Source organism: Chelonia mydas, chromosome 2 (genome assembly GCF_015237465.2).
Source record: "Chelonia mydas isolate rCheMyd1 chromosome 2, rCheMyd1.pri.v2, whole genome shotgun sequence".
Lineage (NCBI taxonomy): Eukaryota > Metazoa > Chordata > Testudines > Cheloniidae > Chelonia > Chelonia mydas.
The window spans coordinates 240,678,194-240,697,304 of record NC_057850.1 but is presented as its reverse complement, the minus strand read 5'-3'; the positions used below and the strand labels follow the sequence as shown (position 1 = coordinate 240,697,304).

The 19,111-nt window shown below is 39.5% G+C and overlaps 1 protein-coding gene across 2 annotated transcripts in view; it reads right to left on the bottom strand.

Annotated features, from left to right (window-relative positions):
- Positions 1-1,306: 1,306 nt before the first annotated feature.
- The window catches only part of VIPR2 (vasoactive intestinal peptide receptor 2), an 83,186-nt gene continuing 65,381 nt past the window's right edge, over positions 1,307-19,111 (bottom strand). The window contains exons 10-13 of one of the 2 annotated variants that reach the window (XM_027830938.3): positions 12,616-12,707; positions 7,742-7,871; positions 7,616-7,657; positions 1,307-6,016 (exon numbers count right to left, since the gene is read on the bottom strand). In XM_027830938.3, the coding sequence (XP_027686739.2) occupies positions 5,843-6,016; positions 7,616-7,657; positions 7,742-7,871; positions 12,616-12,707 (438 nt within the window). In that variant the 3' untranslated portion in view covers positions 1,307-5,842. Of the gene's footprint in view, positions 6,017-7,615; positions 7,658-7,740; positions 7,872-9,124; positions 9,263-12,615; positions 12,708-19,111 lie in introns of those variants that run through there. The other variant, XR_006289120.1, reaches the window with a different exon arrangement.

Genomic DNA, 19,111 nt, shown 5'->3' with positions numbered 1-19,111 from the left:
CCAATGTGGATGCATGGTGGGCCCTCTGTGGAAGATAGAGTGTGCAACAGAGGGGCCTGCCTCCCAGCTTCCACCGGACATCCACATATGGAAGGTCCTGTCTGTGAACAGATCTAGTGGGGATGATACAGGCCATTGACTTCCAAAGGAACAGTTGCAGAAGGGTTAGGGCACCAGCTTAGGACTTGGGAAACCTGAGGTTCAATTTCACGTTCCCCCCAAACTTTCTGAGAGACCCTGGATGAGTCATTGTATCTCCTGTGTCCCTCACATCCCACTTTGTAAAATGAGGATGTTATTTCCATATCTTGCAGCGGTGCTCTACAATCCAGGCTGTGAGGTACACAGCTTCTATGGTAATGGGGACCACAGAAATAAGGATGAATGAACGATAGCTAGTACTCACAGTGAAATAACATGGGCAGAATCAGGCCCTGTATTAGCACATAAAAGCATTACATTATGAATGGAAAGAATGCCTGCAACTTAAACTCAAGGGTGGATGAAATTTAAAAAAAAGCTATGCTCCTTTGTTTTGGTAAACTGGCTCCTAGGCACAATGACCTTGTCAAGTTAGTCAAGACACAAGTAGAGCTATCTGGCTCTCTTATCCTCAGGAGATATGCAAAATCTTTGATTAGACTGTAGAGAGCCCACTCCTGTAAATTAGCTCATAGCTTTCATCTGTGGTAGCTCTGCTATATCACAGACACTGGGAATATCTGGGCAAATGTATTAAGCAAGAGAGGCAAAGACTGAGAAACAGAGATCAAAATGCAAGCCCTGACATAGAGAAAATACTGAATCTTTTGGATCAATTGTGTATATATGTGTGCACGCATGTGTCTGCAGGCAACCGAGAGAATATTTTTATACCAATGCAAATTCACTAGAGTTGAATAAATATTACCTACTTCTCAAAGGAAAATCTCAGGTAGGTGAGTTACTTTTTTACATGCAAGGATTAAAGTTGTTTACTAAAAACCAAAGCATTAACTACAGACACATCTCTTGGACTATCTCTGGCCTGACATATCAATGAGAATATGGATCACGTCACCAGTTGGGAGGTTTAAGCAGTGCAGGTGTTGAACCAAACCATCCACAAATACTATTTTCTGACACTATTTTCAGTCTATTATGGCTAAAGTTTGCTACAGAACTGAGTAAACTGCATTACTGTTGTTAGAATAAAGCATGTGAATATCTGCTTTTTCACAGCCATTGCATGGAGCAAACCACATAGAAATCTGTTAGCATTATGACATTATAAATCAGCAGGATAACAGAGACTACAGATGCTGTATTACAAGTATGAAAAGCAAATCTATTTACACACATTTATCTATACATCATCATAATCTGTACATTTTGTAAAAAATACCATTCATTTACATCAGGTTTAAAGTTTACTGTACTTGACACATAAAAACCATTACCAATACAGAGGACCAAAGAGAACGTGTTAAACAGTTTCTTATGCGAATGCACTAGGGAAAAGTTGCAGGATGTAAATAATCTTATTACAGTACATATGGAAATAAAGCAGTTTTATACATAGCAGCCCGGTATAAAGTAGTTTACAAAGTAGATGTACTTGGATTATGTTTAATTACACTTTATTACAAGATGTATCAATGGCAAAATACATTTTTATACTGGATTATTAAAGCAGACTCTGGAATTCTCTGTGTTTAATGTTATGGTGATGTAGTCCTCATAACATACTTGTCAGAAAAAGTGTTTATCTTGATGTTTTATTTAAATCACAAAAATAGCACAGTGTACTAAATCATGCAGTTTGGTAATGGCAGTGCAGTATTCACTGCTCAGAGATTATCAAGGTGTATAGAGGCACAGTTGGTAATTTAAAAGTAGTCTTTTGTTGGTAAATGACACAGCTTGCTGTATCACTGCAGACACAGGGTTGTAGTCTAAGACTATGGAATGACAACCTATAAATACAGAGTAATTCTTTCTGCAGATTACTTGTCAGTTCTACCTGATGTTGCCAGAAGAGTTTAATGTTTGATTGTCATTAGGGATGTGTGAAAAATTTTGCACGTAAAGTGGAGAAGGAGAATTTTGGCTTTTGTCATTTACACTTGTCACTTACCTTGGATGTAATTTGGATGAGGTGGGGAGATGAGCTTGGGAGATGGCAGTTTACACATCTCTTCCCTCTCTCGCCCCCAAAAGTTGTGAAGGGCCAGACTGTGGTACTCTCACATTGAGAAGAGCCTTTCTCTGGTCTGCTTAGGCCACTTTGTACCTCACGTTGTGCCAAATGCCTTCCCATCCCCAGTGTCAGAGGAGGGAGAGGGCATGCCTGGAGTGCTCTGTGGTGGGGAGAAGGGGTGCAATAAAGTTGAGCAGGCATACTCCCTATCTGCTACTGGAGTAAGGTCTTTGTGGAGCCTTACAGCAGTGGCATACGTACGAGCTGTTCCAGAGCAGCTCCAACTTGTGCTAACATAGGGTAGCTCCAGATCAGGGAGCCACAAACAGTTATCTGTGCCCCACTCCCCAATCTCCACTCTGTCCAGATGAAGACGACAATGCACTGATGTCAGAGGGGCTATTTGTGGTGCGCAGTGTAATTCAGAATGAGCAAGAGAAACACAATCTGGCCATCTCCCCATGCCTTAGACACAGGATCAGCCACAACTTGTCCCAGTGTACGAGATGTAATGAAACTGAAAACCATGCAAAATCATCAAGTTTCAGGTTCTGCTAATGACTCCAAGATCTCTTTCTTGAGTGGTAACAGCTAATTGAAACCCCATCATTTTATATGTATAGTTGGGATTATGTTTTCCAATATGCATTACCTTGAATTTATCAACATTGAATTTCATCTGCCATTTTGTTGCCCAGTCACCCAGTTTTGAGAGATCCTTTTGTAGCTCTTCGCAGTCTGCCTGGGACTTAACGATCTTGTGTAGTTTTGTGTCATCAGCAAATTTTGCCACCTCACTGTTTACCCCTTTTTCCAGATCATTTATGAATATGTTGAATAGGACTGGTCCCACTACAGACCCTTGGGAGACACCACTATTTACCTCTCTCCATTCTGAAAACTGACCATTTGTTCCTACCCTTTGTTTCCTATCTTTTAACCAGTTACCAATCCATGAGAGGACCTTCCCTCTTATCCCATGACAGCTTACTTTGCTTAAGAGCCCTTGGTGAAGGACCTTGTCAAAGGCTTTCTGAAAATCTAAATATACTATATCCACTGGATCCCCCTTGCCCACATGCTTTTTGACCCCCTCAGTGAATTCTAGTAGATTGGTGAGTCATGATTTCTCTTTACAAAAACCATGTTGACTATTCCCCAACAAATTATGTTCATCTATGTGTCTGAAAATTCTGTTCTTTAATATAGTTTCAACCACTTTGCTCGGTACTGAAGTCAGGCTTACCGGCCTGTAATTGCCAGGGTCACCTCTGGAGCCCTTTTTAAAAACTGGCATCACATTAGCTATCCTCCAGTCATTTGGTACAGAAGCTGATTTAAATGATAGGTTACAGACTACAATTACTAGTCCTACAATTTCACATTTGAGTTCCTTAAGAACTCTTGGGTGAATACCATCTGGTCCTGGTGACTTATTTCTGTTTAGTTTATCAGTTTGTTTCAAATATCTGAATATTTTGACCAATGTTAACACACAAGTATCACTGAACAGTCAAATCTTTTAAACTTTTTAAGTTAACTTGACAAGTGACTGTCTCTACAAAATATTCTGAGTGGCTTAAGGTATAAAAGGCTGGTATGAAAGTCCCTTGATTGTCAGATTATTTTTGTAGAACAGGAAAGGCCTCAGTTGTGCAACAGTAACCATTTACCTTTTGAACCAAGGCTATTGTTTGTGAATATGGCAATAAATAGATTGTTACACAAAACAATCTTATTTCTATTACTTATTGTTACTTAAAATGAACTACAATACAGGGTGTTTATTGGTAATACTAATTAGAAGATATGAATTAAGTGATTATTATTTAAATCATGGCAACTGTCATGTAATGGACAATTTGCTGTTTGAAATATTGTGGTAACACTTCAGTTTATGAGGCAAAAGTACTCATGCAAATGCACAGTATTCACACTTGTTATTTAGAGAGGACATGGTCAGTTGTGACATGAGAGGTAAACATAACAGTGCTTATGTCTTGTAAGACTCCAGTGTGTATTTATAAGCACTTGTCAGCGCTGTGTCTTTTATTTCACTGGGCTACATAAGGGGCTTGAGGTTACCAAAAAAATCCTTTCAATTTATGCCTTTTATGGTCATTTGAATGGGATTGTGTCTTTTTTTTTCTGGCCTTGCTGGTCAGGATAGCATTTTCAATCACCTCACAGATATAAAACGGCATTTTGTTGAAAGTATTTACATAGTTCATTAAACTCCAGTAGTATTTATAATTTGATATACTTAATTTTAGCTGCCAAATGTGAAGTTCTAAAGATATATTTTAATAAAATCATTATGTATAAAAACATGTTTTCAGTGGGTGAGTGGGATGTCCATTCCTGTTTAGTTTTCACTAGGTTGTTCTATTAGGAAAATACCCCTTTAGAAAGTTAGATAATAAGAGATTGAGGCGCCTAGTTTGTATTCTATGTATTCCTAACTCTTTTCTAACATCAGTGTGGGTTCCTTTCTGTGTGTTTATTTTATACGATGGATATCTATCATAAATGTAACCAAAATATTTTTTTCTTTTGAACCAAAGCAAAGAGGATACCATTTCTGAGAACTCATAGAACTTGATGGCTAGGGTATTAAGGTTCAGTCCCACCTTTCTGAAACACATACATGTACTGTCAGCTAGGTAGAAAAAAATCAGATGGAGGAGAAGTCATTAAAAACATTAACATTTGCCAAATGTTACCACAGAGTTACCACAGATATCTTTGATTTTTAGTACGGGCTAAAACTCTAGTAAACTCAGATACCACTACTGGCAAATGCTGACTGTTTAATGAACACTATTGTGCAATGGACTTTTCTGTACGGACTGCAGGGCTAGCCTCACATACTGCATTAAGATATGTAGAAATGGGCAGTCGTGCAGGAAAGCAGGATCAAGCCCTTAGGATCAAATATTGCAGTGAGGTAGCTCTGAATTGAATTAGGATTTATGTAAGGAGCTAAGAAGGACTAACATTTTCTTCTGTGCAAAATACGGACTCATAATGCCCTTCATCTGTATGCTAAATTCCCACTGTCATCAACTGGATTTCCATATGGGGATCAAGAACATACATATGGCCCTAAATATCTCTATTTCAATTTTCTTTGCTATAGTAGGGTCTAGCGTCTGTGTGAAAGAAACAGTCTATTAAATATAGATGGTATATATGATATTCTCTCTCACCTCCCACCCTACCCCCGTAAACATGGACCAAAGCAACATACGCTGGGCGTGGTTCAGCATACATTACATATTAGAGAGAGAGATAAATAGAAATGGAGCATTACAATAAATTATATTTAGATAGTTACTGCTGGTACAAATGACAGGAGAACATCAGAATGTAATGTGAATAGGACTAAATAAAAACACAAAGGCTCAGATCTCGAAAGGTATGTAAGCACCTAACTCCTACTGCTTTCAAATCAATGGGGGTTAGGCAGCTAAACACCTTTGGGGATTTAGGCCAAAATGTCTGCAAAGCCGCCTGCCCATCTGTTACCTGATTTACTGCACCAGGCCATTCTCCAGACGTCAATATGTAGAAAAGCAAAGCATAAATGGTGCATTTTAGAAAATATTACATTGAGCTCCATACAGTGATATGTCCCATAGTCTTTAGTTTGAGCTACATGGTTTATATCACTGTGGTCTCTGTCTGCATAGAAGACTGTGCCCCTGAATTCTGATGGAGCTGGGAGACACTTTCTGAGCCATTTCGAGAAATAGAACAGCTATTGGGTCTGTAGTCGCGGCCCACTGTCTGTCTCAAACACAAACTCCGCCATTTCCTTTTCAGCTCACCTTGTACCTATATTTAAAAATGCATGTGAGTTAAAAACGCACTTTATATGGGAAACATTTGTGCTTTCATTAGTGTCACATGCAAACTACTAAAATAATCTCTATTTTACTTGAAAACAAAATTGAGTCAAAGAGTCTGAGAAGAGTTATTAATAATACTTTGAACTCATATAATGCCTTCCATCCAAAGACCTGAAAATGCGCAATAACCCTTTGGCCTCCTGAGAAGTAGGAAGAAAAATAAAAGTAAACACAACTCTTCTAAATTCAGATAGGCAGCACAATCCTGAGATAAAAGCACAGGCGTGAGAACCTGGGCTCTAAGTCTAGCTTTGCTATGGACTTATTGTGTGATCCCAAGAAAGTCACATAACATCTCTTTACCTCCCCAACTTTAACCACAACTACCTCCCTAGGATGTAAAGCTTAGCTCCAAAATCCTCAGGTTGCAGGGGCTAACTATTATTATTAATAATAACAACTCAGAACTCTATTATTACTGAGAGCAGTTGACTAATATGTTTCCTATCTCCAGAATTTAAAAGTGTATTGACTTGGCTGAAAAATGAGAAGAGAACAATCAAAAAGGGTTTATAAAAATGGTGGGTAGTTATTTATGATAAGTTTTTACAGATGAGTAAGCCGAGGCATAAATAATTCAGTGACTAGCCCAAGATAATGCAGCACATCAATGTCAGAGCCAGGAAAACTCAGGAGATCTGGCTCCTAACCTTCACTCTAGCAAATGCACACACTCTTTCTGTGATATACTCTATATTATTTAAAGTGTGGTTCTACTCTGAAAAGTGACTGTGCAAAAATGGCATCTTCTTACTCAGGGGATATGTCCTCGAATCTATTGGTCATCATATGAAATCAGATGACAACACCGTGAAGGAGGGCCTAGATGTGCCAAGTTTTACAATAAAGACTAAATTGTAGTAAGCGCTTAGCATCCAGAAGCTCCCATTTAGGGACCTAAGCAAGTTCTCAGATTTTTGAAAGAGCTCAGGCTCCTATTTAGGCACCTGAATGAAGTGGTCAGATTTTCAGAAGCACTCTGCACCCCATAGCTCCCATTGAGAACAATGTAAATCATCACCATCACCGGTGCACTTCAAAAATAATGGGAGCTGTTGGGTGCTGAGGATTTTTGAAAACCTGGCTCCAATTGTGCGAGCAGAAGTGTGTCCCAGAGAATTTCCAAAATTAATCTTTGAAAGTTTTGGGATGAAACCTTAGGCCCTCTGAATCCAATAAAAAACAACAACCTCCCATTGACTGCCCTAGGGCCAGGACTTCACCTTTGGGATTTTCTTAGATTAATAAACAGTAAGGATAGAATTTAATAACACCTCCTGGTTTTGGGGTGACAGAGGTCCCAGACAGAGTTTAACCTCTCTTCTCCCCACAATTACGCCTTAGTATGGTGTTTTTTATATCTAATATAATCCCCTCTCATATAGAAATCACCATATTCTGTACAATAATAACTCACTGATACGATTTATGATTTATATACTAGAATACTAAGGCTGCTATTACACTTATTGCTACTACATTGAAAACATTATTCAATATCACTGGGGAGAAAAGGGAAACTTACTTCACTGTTCAAAAAGCAGTACAGGACTGCAACAACCAGCCCCTGTAAACAGACGTGTATCAGTTAGTACACAGCTCTGAACTCAATCAGTAAAAGAATTAAAATTTGTAAAGGTTTAGAATTTACCTGAAAAGATCCCAAAGATAACTCGAAAATTATCTGATAGTGACTGGAAATGCGTATAGGAAATACAGCAAACACCATGTAGTGAACTCCAAATAACGGAATAAGCAGCAATGTTGATTTTGCAAGTCTCCTAAATAATCAGAGCAGAAGAATTGGAGCTTAATGGAGTATCCCAGTAAAGTCTTGTTTCAGTAACATACATATTTAATGCACTTTTATTTTTTTAGATCAATCCTGTAAGCCCTCAGACAGTATGATCTGTAAATTAATATTCCTCATAAGGGCCATTCATACCTACTGAAAAACTATATTTTCTCTTACATCTTTGCTATAGTAAGCCCACACTGGCCTTATAGTCACTGGGTGAGATTCTGTGTTATGGTTCAAAGAGCTATAGTGGCTTTAAGCTACCTTTGCACCCTCCTGATTTTGGGGCTGTTTCAGGGGCTAGAGAAGCCCCCGGCATAACTCAGACAGCCATTGGGGGGCTGTCTAAATTCAGGAGCCTCCTTGGGATATCCTGCAGACTGCACCAGGCTCCAGAATCTCCACAGCATGGTGTGCTGTAGCCCCATCCTTGACAAAGTTCTCTTGTCCACAGTGTGGCCCCAGCGTCCAGGTTTGTGAGGGGGTCCTTGGACAACAACCTTATGGCTGCCTTCCACAATGCCTTCATCCAGGCAATCCTCCCCCAGCTGGACAAGAGGCTTATAGAGTGACTTACGCTGCCCTGGCCCTTTTTAGATTGTATGAAGTGTCAGAGCATAGTTGAAGATTTGACCCAAACAGTAGGGAATACTGGAGAGTTATCCAGACATCTCCATTTTCTTTAATTTGAATATTAAAATACATTTAAAATGTATAATGTGTAAACAGTGCCTGGAGAATGTGATCCCAGAGCAGTCCTTCAATCAAGGGATTTCATGGGCAATTATATACTGATCCCAGAGTCCTAATACCTCATTTTATACTGATGGCATGAAGCATTTACCCTTCATTAATTAAAATTCCAACAGTTATGTAACAATAATTATTGAAGTACAAGAGAAAATTATATAAGTATCTGGAGATAGAACTTTAATTTGTTAAGCAGCATGATTTTGTCAAACTGACACTAAACTGTTGAAAAGGTGGGAAGCTAATTATCCTTTAGCTGTCATGCATTTTATTTTAATAACATAAACTTTACATGTTATATGGATTCAGTCAGGCATGCTTATGGATGCCTGATCTTAGATAAAATGCAAAAAGTTAACATGGAGAGTCCAGTGAGTCATCACTGTCTTGACCACAACTAGATTCAGCAATGAAACAGATAGGCTGCCTTGAGGCAACCATCTTAAACCCAAACTGTCTATTTAAGAGACTAGGCATCTGAAGAACCTTCTATTTGAAAGTGTCTGTGCCAGTCCTCAAAGTCCTCCATGGATCATGCTCAAAATATCTCAGAGGTTGCCTCTATCTATGTGACAGTGACCTTCTGGACAGCAAAGTTCCTCAGGAATCACAATATGTCTGGACCTGAAGGTGAAACCAATGACAGTGAAACACAGGGCTTCCTCAGCAAAATATCCTAACCTTTGAAATTCTCTACTGGAGGAGAGGAGAATGACCACAAATCTCACTGCTTCGAGAGCAAAGTGAAAAACTCATGTCTTCAGCATAGTTTTCTGACCACCAAAACCAAACCAGCAGTAAAGCAGATGAAAGAGAGAAGAGGGAAAGGCAGCAGGTGGGGAAGAGGAAAAACAGAGAAGAGGAGTGAAGTGGAAAGTGGGAAGGGCAAAAAATAAAGAATAATAAAACCAAAATAATTAATCAAAACAGAACAAATTAGTGAATCAATATCTGCCCCTATGTGGCTTGTGGGGGAGTTAGAAAAGAAATAAGAATCTCGACAAATGGATAGAAGTCAAATTTCATTTACATCCATATATATATATAAAATGACGGCCTGGGTAAAACACGTCTAACCTGTTCTCTTGTATGACTTTTTAAATTTCATGTTTTCCTTGTAGTCACTTAAGAATCAGTGGTCCCAATTTTTACAATTATATCTGAATTTAGATTAAAATTTCTAATAAATATTAGCAATATTTTTCATTATCTATGGCCATCTAACTTACATTAACCCGTCTCCCATAATCGTGAAGACTTCCTTCCCTAAAATAATATGAGTGCTATGAAAATTTATCTTTGACTTCTGTTTGTGGGTATCAAATTAACCTCAGGGCAGAAAGCATACACATGATCCTACACCCTACTTAAGACCTACATTAAGGGATTATGAGTAGCATAGGACCTGGCAGGGCCTTCTAGAATGGGATGAATTTCATCCCATGGATGGAGGCATGCTACTGACGTTGCAGAGGAAGATTAACTTTTCCAAAAGTGCCTAAACGATGTAAAAGCTGAAGCCCCAATTTCAGTGGAAGTTAGAAGCCTGAATACCTTTGAGGATCTGGTCCTTAGGAGTCCAAGTCTCACTGACTTTCAGTGTCACTTAGGCACTTTTGAAAATGTAACACAATATCTACTTTTCCCGGCAGACCCTGATGTGACTCTTTCCAGAACGCATAATGATATGCCATGCAACCACTTTATCTTGTCATATGTCTCCAGAACTAACGGCCCGACTGTGGAACACTCACTCATGTTGGTGAGCAGCCCCACTGAAATCAGTGGCGCTAAGGATATTAGTAAGTGCTTACCAGTATGAAAGAGTTGCGCAATCAAGTCCTAATTTAACAAAGAAAACCTCCCCATATCCACACCAAAAATTTCAGTACATTTAAGGTCAAAGCCTCCATGATAATCCTGAATTTGCAAACCACACAAGTTATCAAATTCCAGACCATTTACACAAACTCTGTACCTTGTGATCTCATGCTCCACTTTCATTGTTTCTCAACTTTCACATTAGCATTTTTGCTTTAATAATTTTTGACTGACTGTGGAGCTAACTCTATATGACACTGACATTTTAATGGAGGAAACAGCCATACAAAAATAGCCTCATGCCCCTCTGCATTTTAGAAATTGCATTTGCATGTACATAAATGAGGCTTCTGGACCTTTAAATTGCTCTGCAATATTTCTCAGTGAGCTTGATCTACCATTCTCATGGATGTCTACTGAACACCAAAACACCATCCAAACCAAAATTAAAAACCAGGCAATCAGACTCTAAGAGTTGAGTTCACACTGATGAACAGTGAAAAACAGGTCTGCTGCTAGTAAGCAGCCTACACTGTAAGACACTAAGATGCCCTATGGAGGACGCTTGGAGAAAAACAGAACACACAGGACTGAACAGAAGTATAAAAATGAAGATGGGGGGAAAAAAAGAATAGCTCTTGCACAGATGCCCTGCCCACCGTCTGGTCAGTTTTCTGAATAATAAATAGGAGACCCCAAAATCTCAAGTAGTGTGGTCCATAGATTGAGCGGGCCATACAGCGTGGTCCACTGGTTGAGACAGCAAACATGTCACCTTCACAGAGAGCTCAAGTATCCGCAGCCCAACCTGCTGCAGTCTCTACTGGTGGGTTTCTTTGTCTTGAGACATCACAATCCCTAACCTTTCAATTACCAAAACAGGGAAGCAAGGTATCATCGCATATGTAGATCTATAAGTGAGCTGCTCCGAAGCCAGCTACATAAGGGGCTACAAGGGAGCAGGGAGGAAAAACAGGTCACTTCAATGGAACACCTAGTGCAGATATGGTAGCTTGTTTACGCTGCTGTCCTGAAGCTTTTAACCCACCCGGAAGCCCCTCCTTGCCTTGTGCCCTGCTGAATAGTATGGCTGCCCTCTGGTTGGGGTGTAAAAATAAGCACTACACTTCAAGCCTAGTACCCCAGACAGAATACCTAGACATTACAACATCTTATTCACTACATTATTTTTGTGGGACCTGTCACATCCTATTGAAATCAGTACAGAGCAAGTAAAACCAAGTTTGAGGCTTAAATGGACAGGCTGGTATATAGTGCCCATAAACTAAAGCCAATTCAAACAACATCAGGTGAAAAGTCCACATCTGTCCCCTGATGTGACTTAAGGGATGATCCTAGGAAGTTTGTTGAAAGTTTTTGTAGACTATGGCTGGATTCTTAAGTGACTTGTAGAAACTACAGGAGAATTTCCATATTTTTAAAAGAATCGTGATGCAACAGTAAGGTGCCAAACATGTCACTCTGGTTAGAGAAAAAAATACACAGGGTTTTATTGGGTATTTTTCATTTTGGTATTGTCAAAAAGTTTCTATCGCTTTTTAAATATGTACGGCAACAGCTTGTTTTGGTGAAGTGAACAGGTAATTAACAAGGAACCCTATTAAAAGGCCTACTGTGTGTGACTAGATGGCTTGGGGTTTTCAGTGCTCAAATTAGACTTAGGCATGAACATGCCATTTTTTGCTCTCAAGTGCCAATATCGCATCTACATCGGGATCTGGGCTTTTTTGGGCAGGGTCCGTCTTTTTATTATGTGTATAGAGCTTAGCACAATGGGGCCCTGATTCTGTATTGGGGCCTATAGTCACTAATAAATTATAATTAATAGTAGTAGTAACAATAATCAATACTAACCTTGTTAAAGACCTCTGTTCAGCAAAACACTTAAACACATGCTTAACTTTCAGCATATGCTTAAGTGTCATAACATTGTTGATTTCAATGTGTTTACAAGCTTTGCTGAATCAGGGTTCTAGCCCCAGCTATCCATCCATTTGAAAATGGATACCACTGTATCAAATAGTTATCATAGCATCACAACACTGGATGGTTGCTGGCAGTCTGCTCCAGCAGAGGAAATCTTTAAATAGATTATTTTGATATACTGTATGAATTTTCTAGAACACATTACTCACTTGTATTGTGACTGATCATTGCCTCCGACATCGGGCGATCTTAACTTTTGCAGTAAAATTCTTATAATACTAATGAAAAGTACAAAATTCACCTGCAAAAGAAAATATATATTTATACATATATATATATATAAGTGACTTCAAGCTCCTCACTTTAGTATGCAGTGTGCTGGTAAGAGGTAAACAAGCCAGATTAGTCAGTTCATTAGTGAGCCTGGAGTGCTTGCTGCCAGAACATGTTAAATTGCACTCCCTCAGATCTACTGCTGCTTCCCTGCCTCACTGACGGTTTGTCACATCTAACACACCTCTGCATTACTGTAAATGCCACTATGGAATCATCCTCTGAGATACTTAAAAGCTGACAAAATCCCTTTCCACCAGCAACCCCTTTAAAGGGAATGTTCTCAAGCACAATGGGGCTTTGGTCAAGTCTCAGTACAGCCTAACGTTACATTAAACCCTTTGGTGGATTTACCACTGGTGGCCAAGGGATAATGCACATCCTGTTTATAACTCTTTCCCACTCTTGGCCCTTAAATCCCCTGTCTGGAGTTGTGGATGGGAAGCTGTTGTAGAGGTGACATGTATTCATAAATCAACGATGAAAATGGCCTTCTTTGCATATCTATCTAAGGTACTGATATGGCCCCTCCATTTCCATAGTAAGTGTGCACCTCATAATCTTTAATGTATTTATCCTCACAACTCCCCTGTGACGTAGGGAAGTGCTATTGTCCATATTTTACAGATGGGGAACTGAAGTAACTGGATAAAAGGAAGTGTAATCTGACTCAGGGGTGGGCTTGAACTCAGGACTGGAAATCAGAAATTGCTGCATCTGAATCCCATCTCCCATAATGTCTTCTTTGGTCTTTGGCAAGTCCCCAACCTTTCTGCCTCAGTTCCCAATCTATAGAACAGATGCCTTCGTGCCAGGCACGTTAGATGGTGCTGGATTGTGTAACATGGTCTATAAAATACTTTGAACATGAACAGTGATTTGTAAATGTTAGGTGTGGTATAACATCCTACATCCATATAACCTTCTTCATCGTGCGTAACAGCAGTAAAGTGAGCTAACTCAGATCAGGGATGCAGAAGCATCAAACACAAGAAAAAACATTCTGTTATTGAGCCAGGGACCAATATCTTACTTTTTATATTTAAAAAACAAACAAAATAATCAACAGAATCACCAAGCTGTGCACCTAGCTAAACAGAACCTGCGTCTTGGTATGGGTGGATCCCTAGTCTTTCCCAACCCTAGCTCTGCCCCTGGTTGTTCAGTCTAATATTTTGATTGAAAGCTCTTTGAGGCACCATGACTTTTGGTGTCTTCTGTGCAATGCCCAGTATAATTTTTAAGTGCAAATATATAATAAATGATTATAATAATTGCATGTCATTCTGTGCCTGCTATTTACTGCTAAAGGAAATGCTAGGGCTGAAGAAGGGATGGTGGAGGAAACTGACAGGACACAGGATCCTAATTATATAAAAAAAGTTAGGAAGATTAGGTCTAAATTTTTTGTAAAAGAGAAAATTAGAAGGGGACCTCACTGAAGTAAAAGAAACAAAGAAAGAGGATAAATATACAGCCTGTCCATATGCAGAATTCCCAGTGAAGTCACTGTTAGTTCAGCAGAATTAGGCCTTCTCACTGTTGCCTTTGGGCCCACAGGTTTGTGTAATGAAGCATATTACAAAGGTCAGGGGATATACATTTTATAAGTATGTACGATAAAGGCAAAATGATCTAATGGTTAGGACACTGTGATGGCAAAGAGATTCTATTCCTGGCTTTGCTACTGACCTCCTGGGTGACCACAGTCAAGTCACTTCATCTCTGTTTCCCCTTTCCGTTTGCCTGTGTTTATTTAGATAATTGGGGCAGGGACTGTTTCTTACTGTGCATTTGTACAGTGCCTATCAAAATGGGGCCCTAGTCTCAACTGAGGTCCCTAATTTCTCCTGTAATACAAACTATTATCAATCATAAAACATTAGAAACTGTGGTCCTTTTTAAAAAGGCCAATAAAATAATTGGTTTTCTGAGCCACAGGGCATATCTTGGAGCACTATATTCAGGTGAACTACATATTCAAGTATTTGTATCTAGGTCTCTTTTGAGGCTAGTCAATTTTTTCTATTGGTCTTTAGTGATATACTGTAAGCATTGTGTATGGCTAACGTTAACCAAGTATCTTTGTTTGCATGATGTGAGTATCACTTCAGAAGATAGAGCTACTGGAGCATTAAATCCAGCCAAAGGGGATTAGGCATTTAGATATCATGGTGCTAAGTATCCTAGAAATACTTTGGATAGTATGTGAGATTATAATACAAATGATCATTTAGGACAGTTGTTAAAGACCCCAATGTATCCAAGTTAATCTTAAAAATATATATTTAGTTTAGAGTCTCATATAATTTCAGTATGTTTAGATAACAAAATTAGAAGAAAATGACAGAGTACGTTCACACTTTAGGAGATTTTGTCTTCAGTATTGTAGATTTAGTTCTACAATATTCTTTGGGGTGGAATTTCTTTATACAGAAAGCAGATGATACACAATGTTGAACGAACTGCTGAGGACAGCAAATTAAGCCAATAATATAAATGCAGGAAAATGTCGGGGATGGGGTACAGCAGTGAAGGTAAATGACAAAGTAGAAAGTTAGGAAGGTAGTGGAATGACATGAGACCAGTGATCTTATCATTTTGGCTGCCTTAAACTGACAGTAACTTTTGAACCAATTACACTGCGAGTACATGTATCACTTAAAATGTTCTTTTTGTTACTTCCTTCTTGTTATTTAGTCCTTTACAGAAGTTTTAACGTCACAACAAGAGGGACACAACTCTCTTATGTTGATATGATACATGACTGCTTCTGATTTCTGAAAGCCTATTAATTCAGATTTGTGTCCACCTGAAAAGACACACAAATGAGAGCAGTCTGTATGGGAGAGGGGAAGGAAGAGGATCGCCGTGGCGGCATTTGCCAAATTGAAAACATGGGTGGTACTCCAAATGAACTGTTTGGCATAATACATCTCCAATTAAAGAAATCAGAGAGGCTCTGAAATGTGCACAGCATGACGCATGGAAGGCTGCCAAGGAACATTTCTCAGGCCAAAAATGTTCAGAGGAAAGACCAGGGGAAGGCCTCTGACATGCTGAATTGACTGTGAGGACTGACCCTGAAGAACTCACTTTGAGAATGCTGTTTTAGAGCAATCAACAGCTGATTAAATGCAATCCCCTAAACCAGCTAAAATAATTGGAAGTAACATTGAAACTAATGCCAACAAAGGGAATACTGAGTGAAGGTTGGTTTGTTATACCTATTAGAGGTAAATCCTGCTCGAGTCCCTTCACTTGCTTTGCTTTTCCTTCCGAAATACATGTATACTCTCATCCTCATATTCAGACTGCCACACAACTCTCATTTTGTCTCTATCTCTGCTCCCACTTCATCGAATACCCCTTCTTGCTCCATCTCTCACACTCCACTTTGGACCTACTTTCACACTAGTCCATCTGGTGAGTACAGAACAGCCTCCCTTTTCAAATATTCCAGTTACCTTCCTTTTGCTTCATGAAAGCCTTCCTCAAAAACAACTTCTTTCACAGCTTTCCTACCTTAGTCTCCTTACTGACAAACTTGTCCATAATGTCTTGCTTCTAATGGTTGTCTCATGTATTCCATTTACTTGCGGCAGATTGCACACTCTTTGGGGCGGCAGGACTTTGTTTTCTTATACAGTGTGTTTTGCAAAGCTCCATGAGCAGCTTGCTTTAAGGGCTGAGAACCACAAAACAGAGCCTAGTGCTTCTGCTACTTAACTTCTGGCAAACAAGTTTCAAACTTCAAACCTGTTTGCCAGAACTTACATTTAGGCATCTAAAGAAAAGTGGCCTCACTTTAACACAGGCATCACCTTTAGATTTCAGTGGGAATTGTGGATACTCCGGCCAGTTCTTCCGGGTGCTTAATGTCAGGCACCTGGGTGTGAAAATTAGGGCATGTGTACACTTGCAGAGTTATCTAACTAATAATAAATGGCCAGATTTTAACCTACTCCTATATATCTGCACAGGGTGCATAAAATCACACAGCGCTTACCTGGATTAAGAATCCAGGCACAGGGAGTAGAGACGGCTGCATAAAGCTGCTATTCCCCTAATGACAGGTGGGTGCGGTGGAGAGTAGATGGAACCTTGATCTTCCCCCACAGAGCTGAACAAGTTGCATCATGCGTACAACAATTTACTTTCCCCTTTGAGAAGCGGGGGGCGGGGGAAACATGACACGATTTGTAACTCTGACAGCTTTCCAGGGCTCTTCCTGTGCTGGCACAGGTAGGCTCTGCCTCTTATCAAACGTTAGGTGGAAAGACAATCTAGACCAAAGTAACTATTGCACCTTAACTCATCTGTTGCACTGGGGAATTGAATGTCCATTCCTACTTCTTTTGGCAGTGCAGTTCAGCTCTCTGCAAATGGCCCAAATCCACAGTGAACTGCTCTTTCACAAATTAACACCACAGATACAGAATTAACATCTGGGTGATCACTGAATCCGACAGGAGTGTGATTTTATTTACACCTTAAGTAGCAGAAGCACAAGCCTCTGTTTTGTGGTTCTCACCCCTTAAAGCATGTTGCTCAGGAGAGAAAACAGATCTGGAAAAAGACAGCCAATCCCAAATGTGTACACAACCTGAGCCAATACAGTCCATGCACATGGACATTTCCATACTTTATTACTATATCAGTTCAATTACTGATTTAAAAAACAGAGGGCTGGTTGTACCTCAGTGTAACTCTAGAATCAAATTAAGATTTGGTCAGTTTAAGACTCATAAGAGTTTAATTAAGCATCCTCTCCTCCATCAAACAGGCTTCCCAGCCTTTGCAGGAATCCTTCTAGAGCACCAACAAGTCTGTCAATATGCACTAGGATAACTGCTGTCTTCAGATATTGCAAGTTCTAGGACTTTTCAAGGGTCAGCTTGAAGCGTTATTTTCTGGGACACCGAACCACAGAGGGAGGGGGGATGGAATGAGTGGGGGGTGGGGCCTCGGAGAAGGGTCGGGGCAGGGGTGTTTGGTTTTTGCGATTAGAAAGCTGGCAACCCTAGCTGCATACAGAGTAGTTGTTTAAATCAAAAGTGCTCAGTAGGAGCTTTAATTTTGCACTTTTGAAATATTTTGTATGATTTATTTTGTTTTTATCATTCAGCGTATTCTCCTTACTTCAACTCCTTTTGGACTTTTGCTTCCCTTCATGCTGTACATCTGCTGAGTGTCCATCCCATTATGTAGAAAAACATTCATGTTGGTGAATCTTCATTTCATGTAAATTCACCCAGAAACCACCTTTTGCCCTGTCTTGTTTAAACAATGCAGAACTCACTCTTATGAAGGAGGAATAAGGTCCTTTGGATTAACACATAGATCATTCAAAAAGAATGAGGAATACTTGTGGCACCTTAGAGACTAGTAAATTTGTCTGGACATAAGCTTCGTGGGCTAAAACCCACTTCATCAGATGCATGCAATGGAAAATACAGGAGGAAGACATATATATACAGAGACCATGAGAAAATGTGGGTTGCCATATCAACTCTAACAAGACTAATCAATTAAGGCGGGCAGAAGAAAAAAAACTTCTGTAGTGATAATCAGGATGGCCCATTTCAAACAGCTGACAAGAAGGTGTGAGTAACAGAAGGGAAAAAATTAGCATGGGGAAATAGTGTTTAGTTTGTGTAATGACCCATCCACTCCCAGTTTTTATTCAAGCCTAATTTAATGGTGTCCAGTTTGCAAATTAATTCCAGTTCTGCAGTTTCTCATTGGAGTCTGTTTTTGCAGTTTTTTTGTTGAAGAATTGCCCCTTTTAGGTCTGTAATTGAGTGTCCAGGGAGGTTGAAGTGTTCTCTGACTGGTTTTTGAATGTTATAATTCTTGATGTCTGATTTGTGTCCATTTATTCTTTTGTGCAGAGACTGTTCAGTTTGGCCAATGTACATGGCAGAGGGGCATTGCTGGCATATATCACGTTGGTAGATGTGCAGGTGAACGAGCCCCTGATGGTGTGGCTGATGTGATTAATAATAGCCCACCTTAATTGATTAGTCTTGTTAGAGTTGGTATGGCAACCCCCATTTTTTCATGTTCTCTGTATATATATATATCTCCTCCTACTGTATTTTTTACTCCATGCATCTATTGAAGTTGGTTTTAGCCCACAAAAGCTTAAGCCCAAATAAATGTGTTAGTCTCTAAGGTGCTACAAGTACTCCTCGTTCTTTTTTCTGATACAGACTAAGACGGCTACCACTCCGAAATAGATCATCAGTGAGTAGACTGTCTATTTAGGCCCCGATTCAGCACCTCACTTAGGCATGCATTTTAAGTTAAGCTCATTCTTAAGTGCTTTGCTAAATTAGGCCCTTACTGAACACTATAATTCAGAAGCCA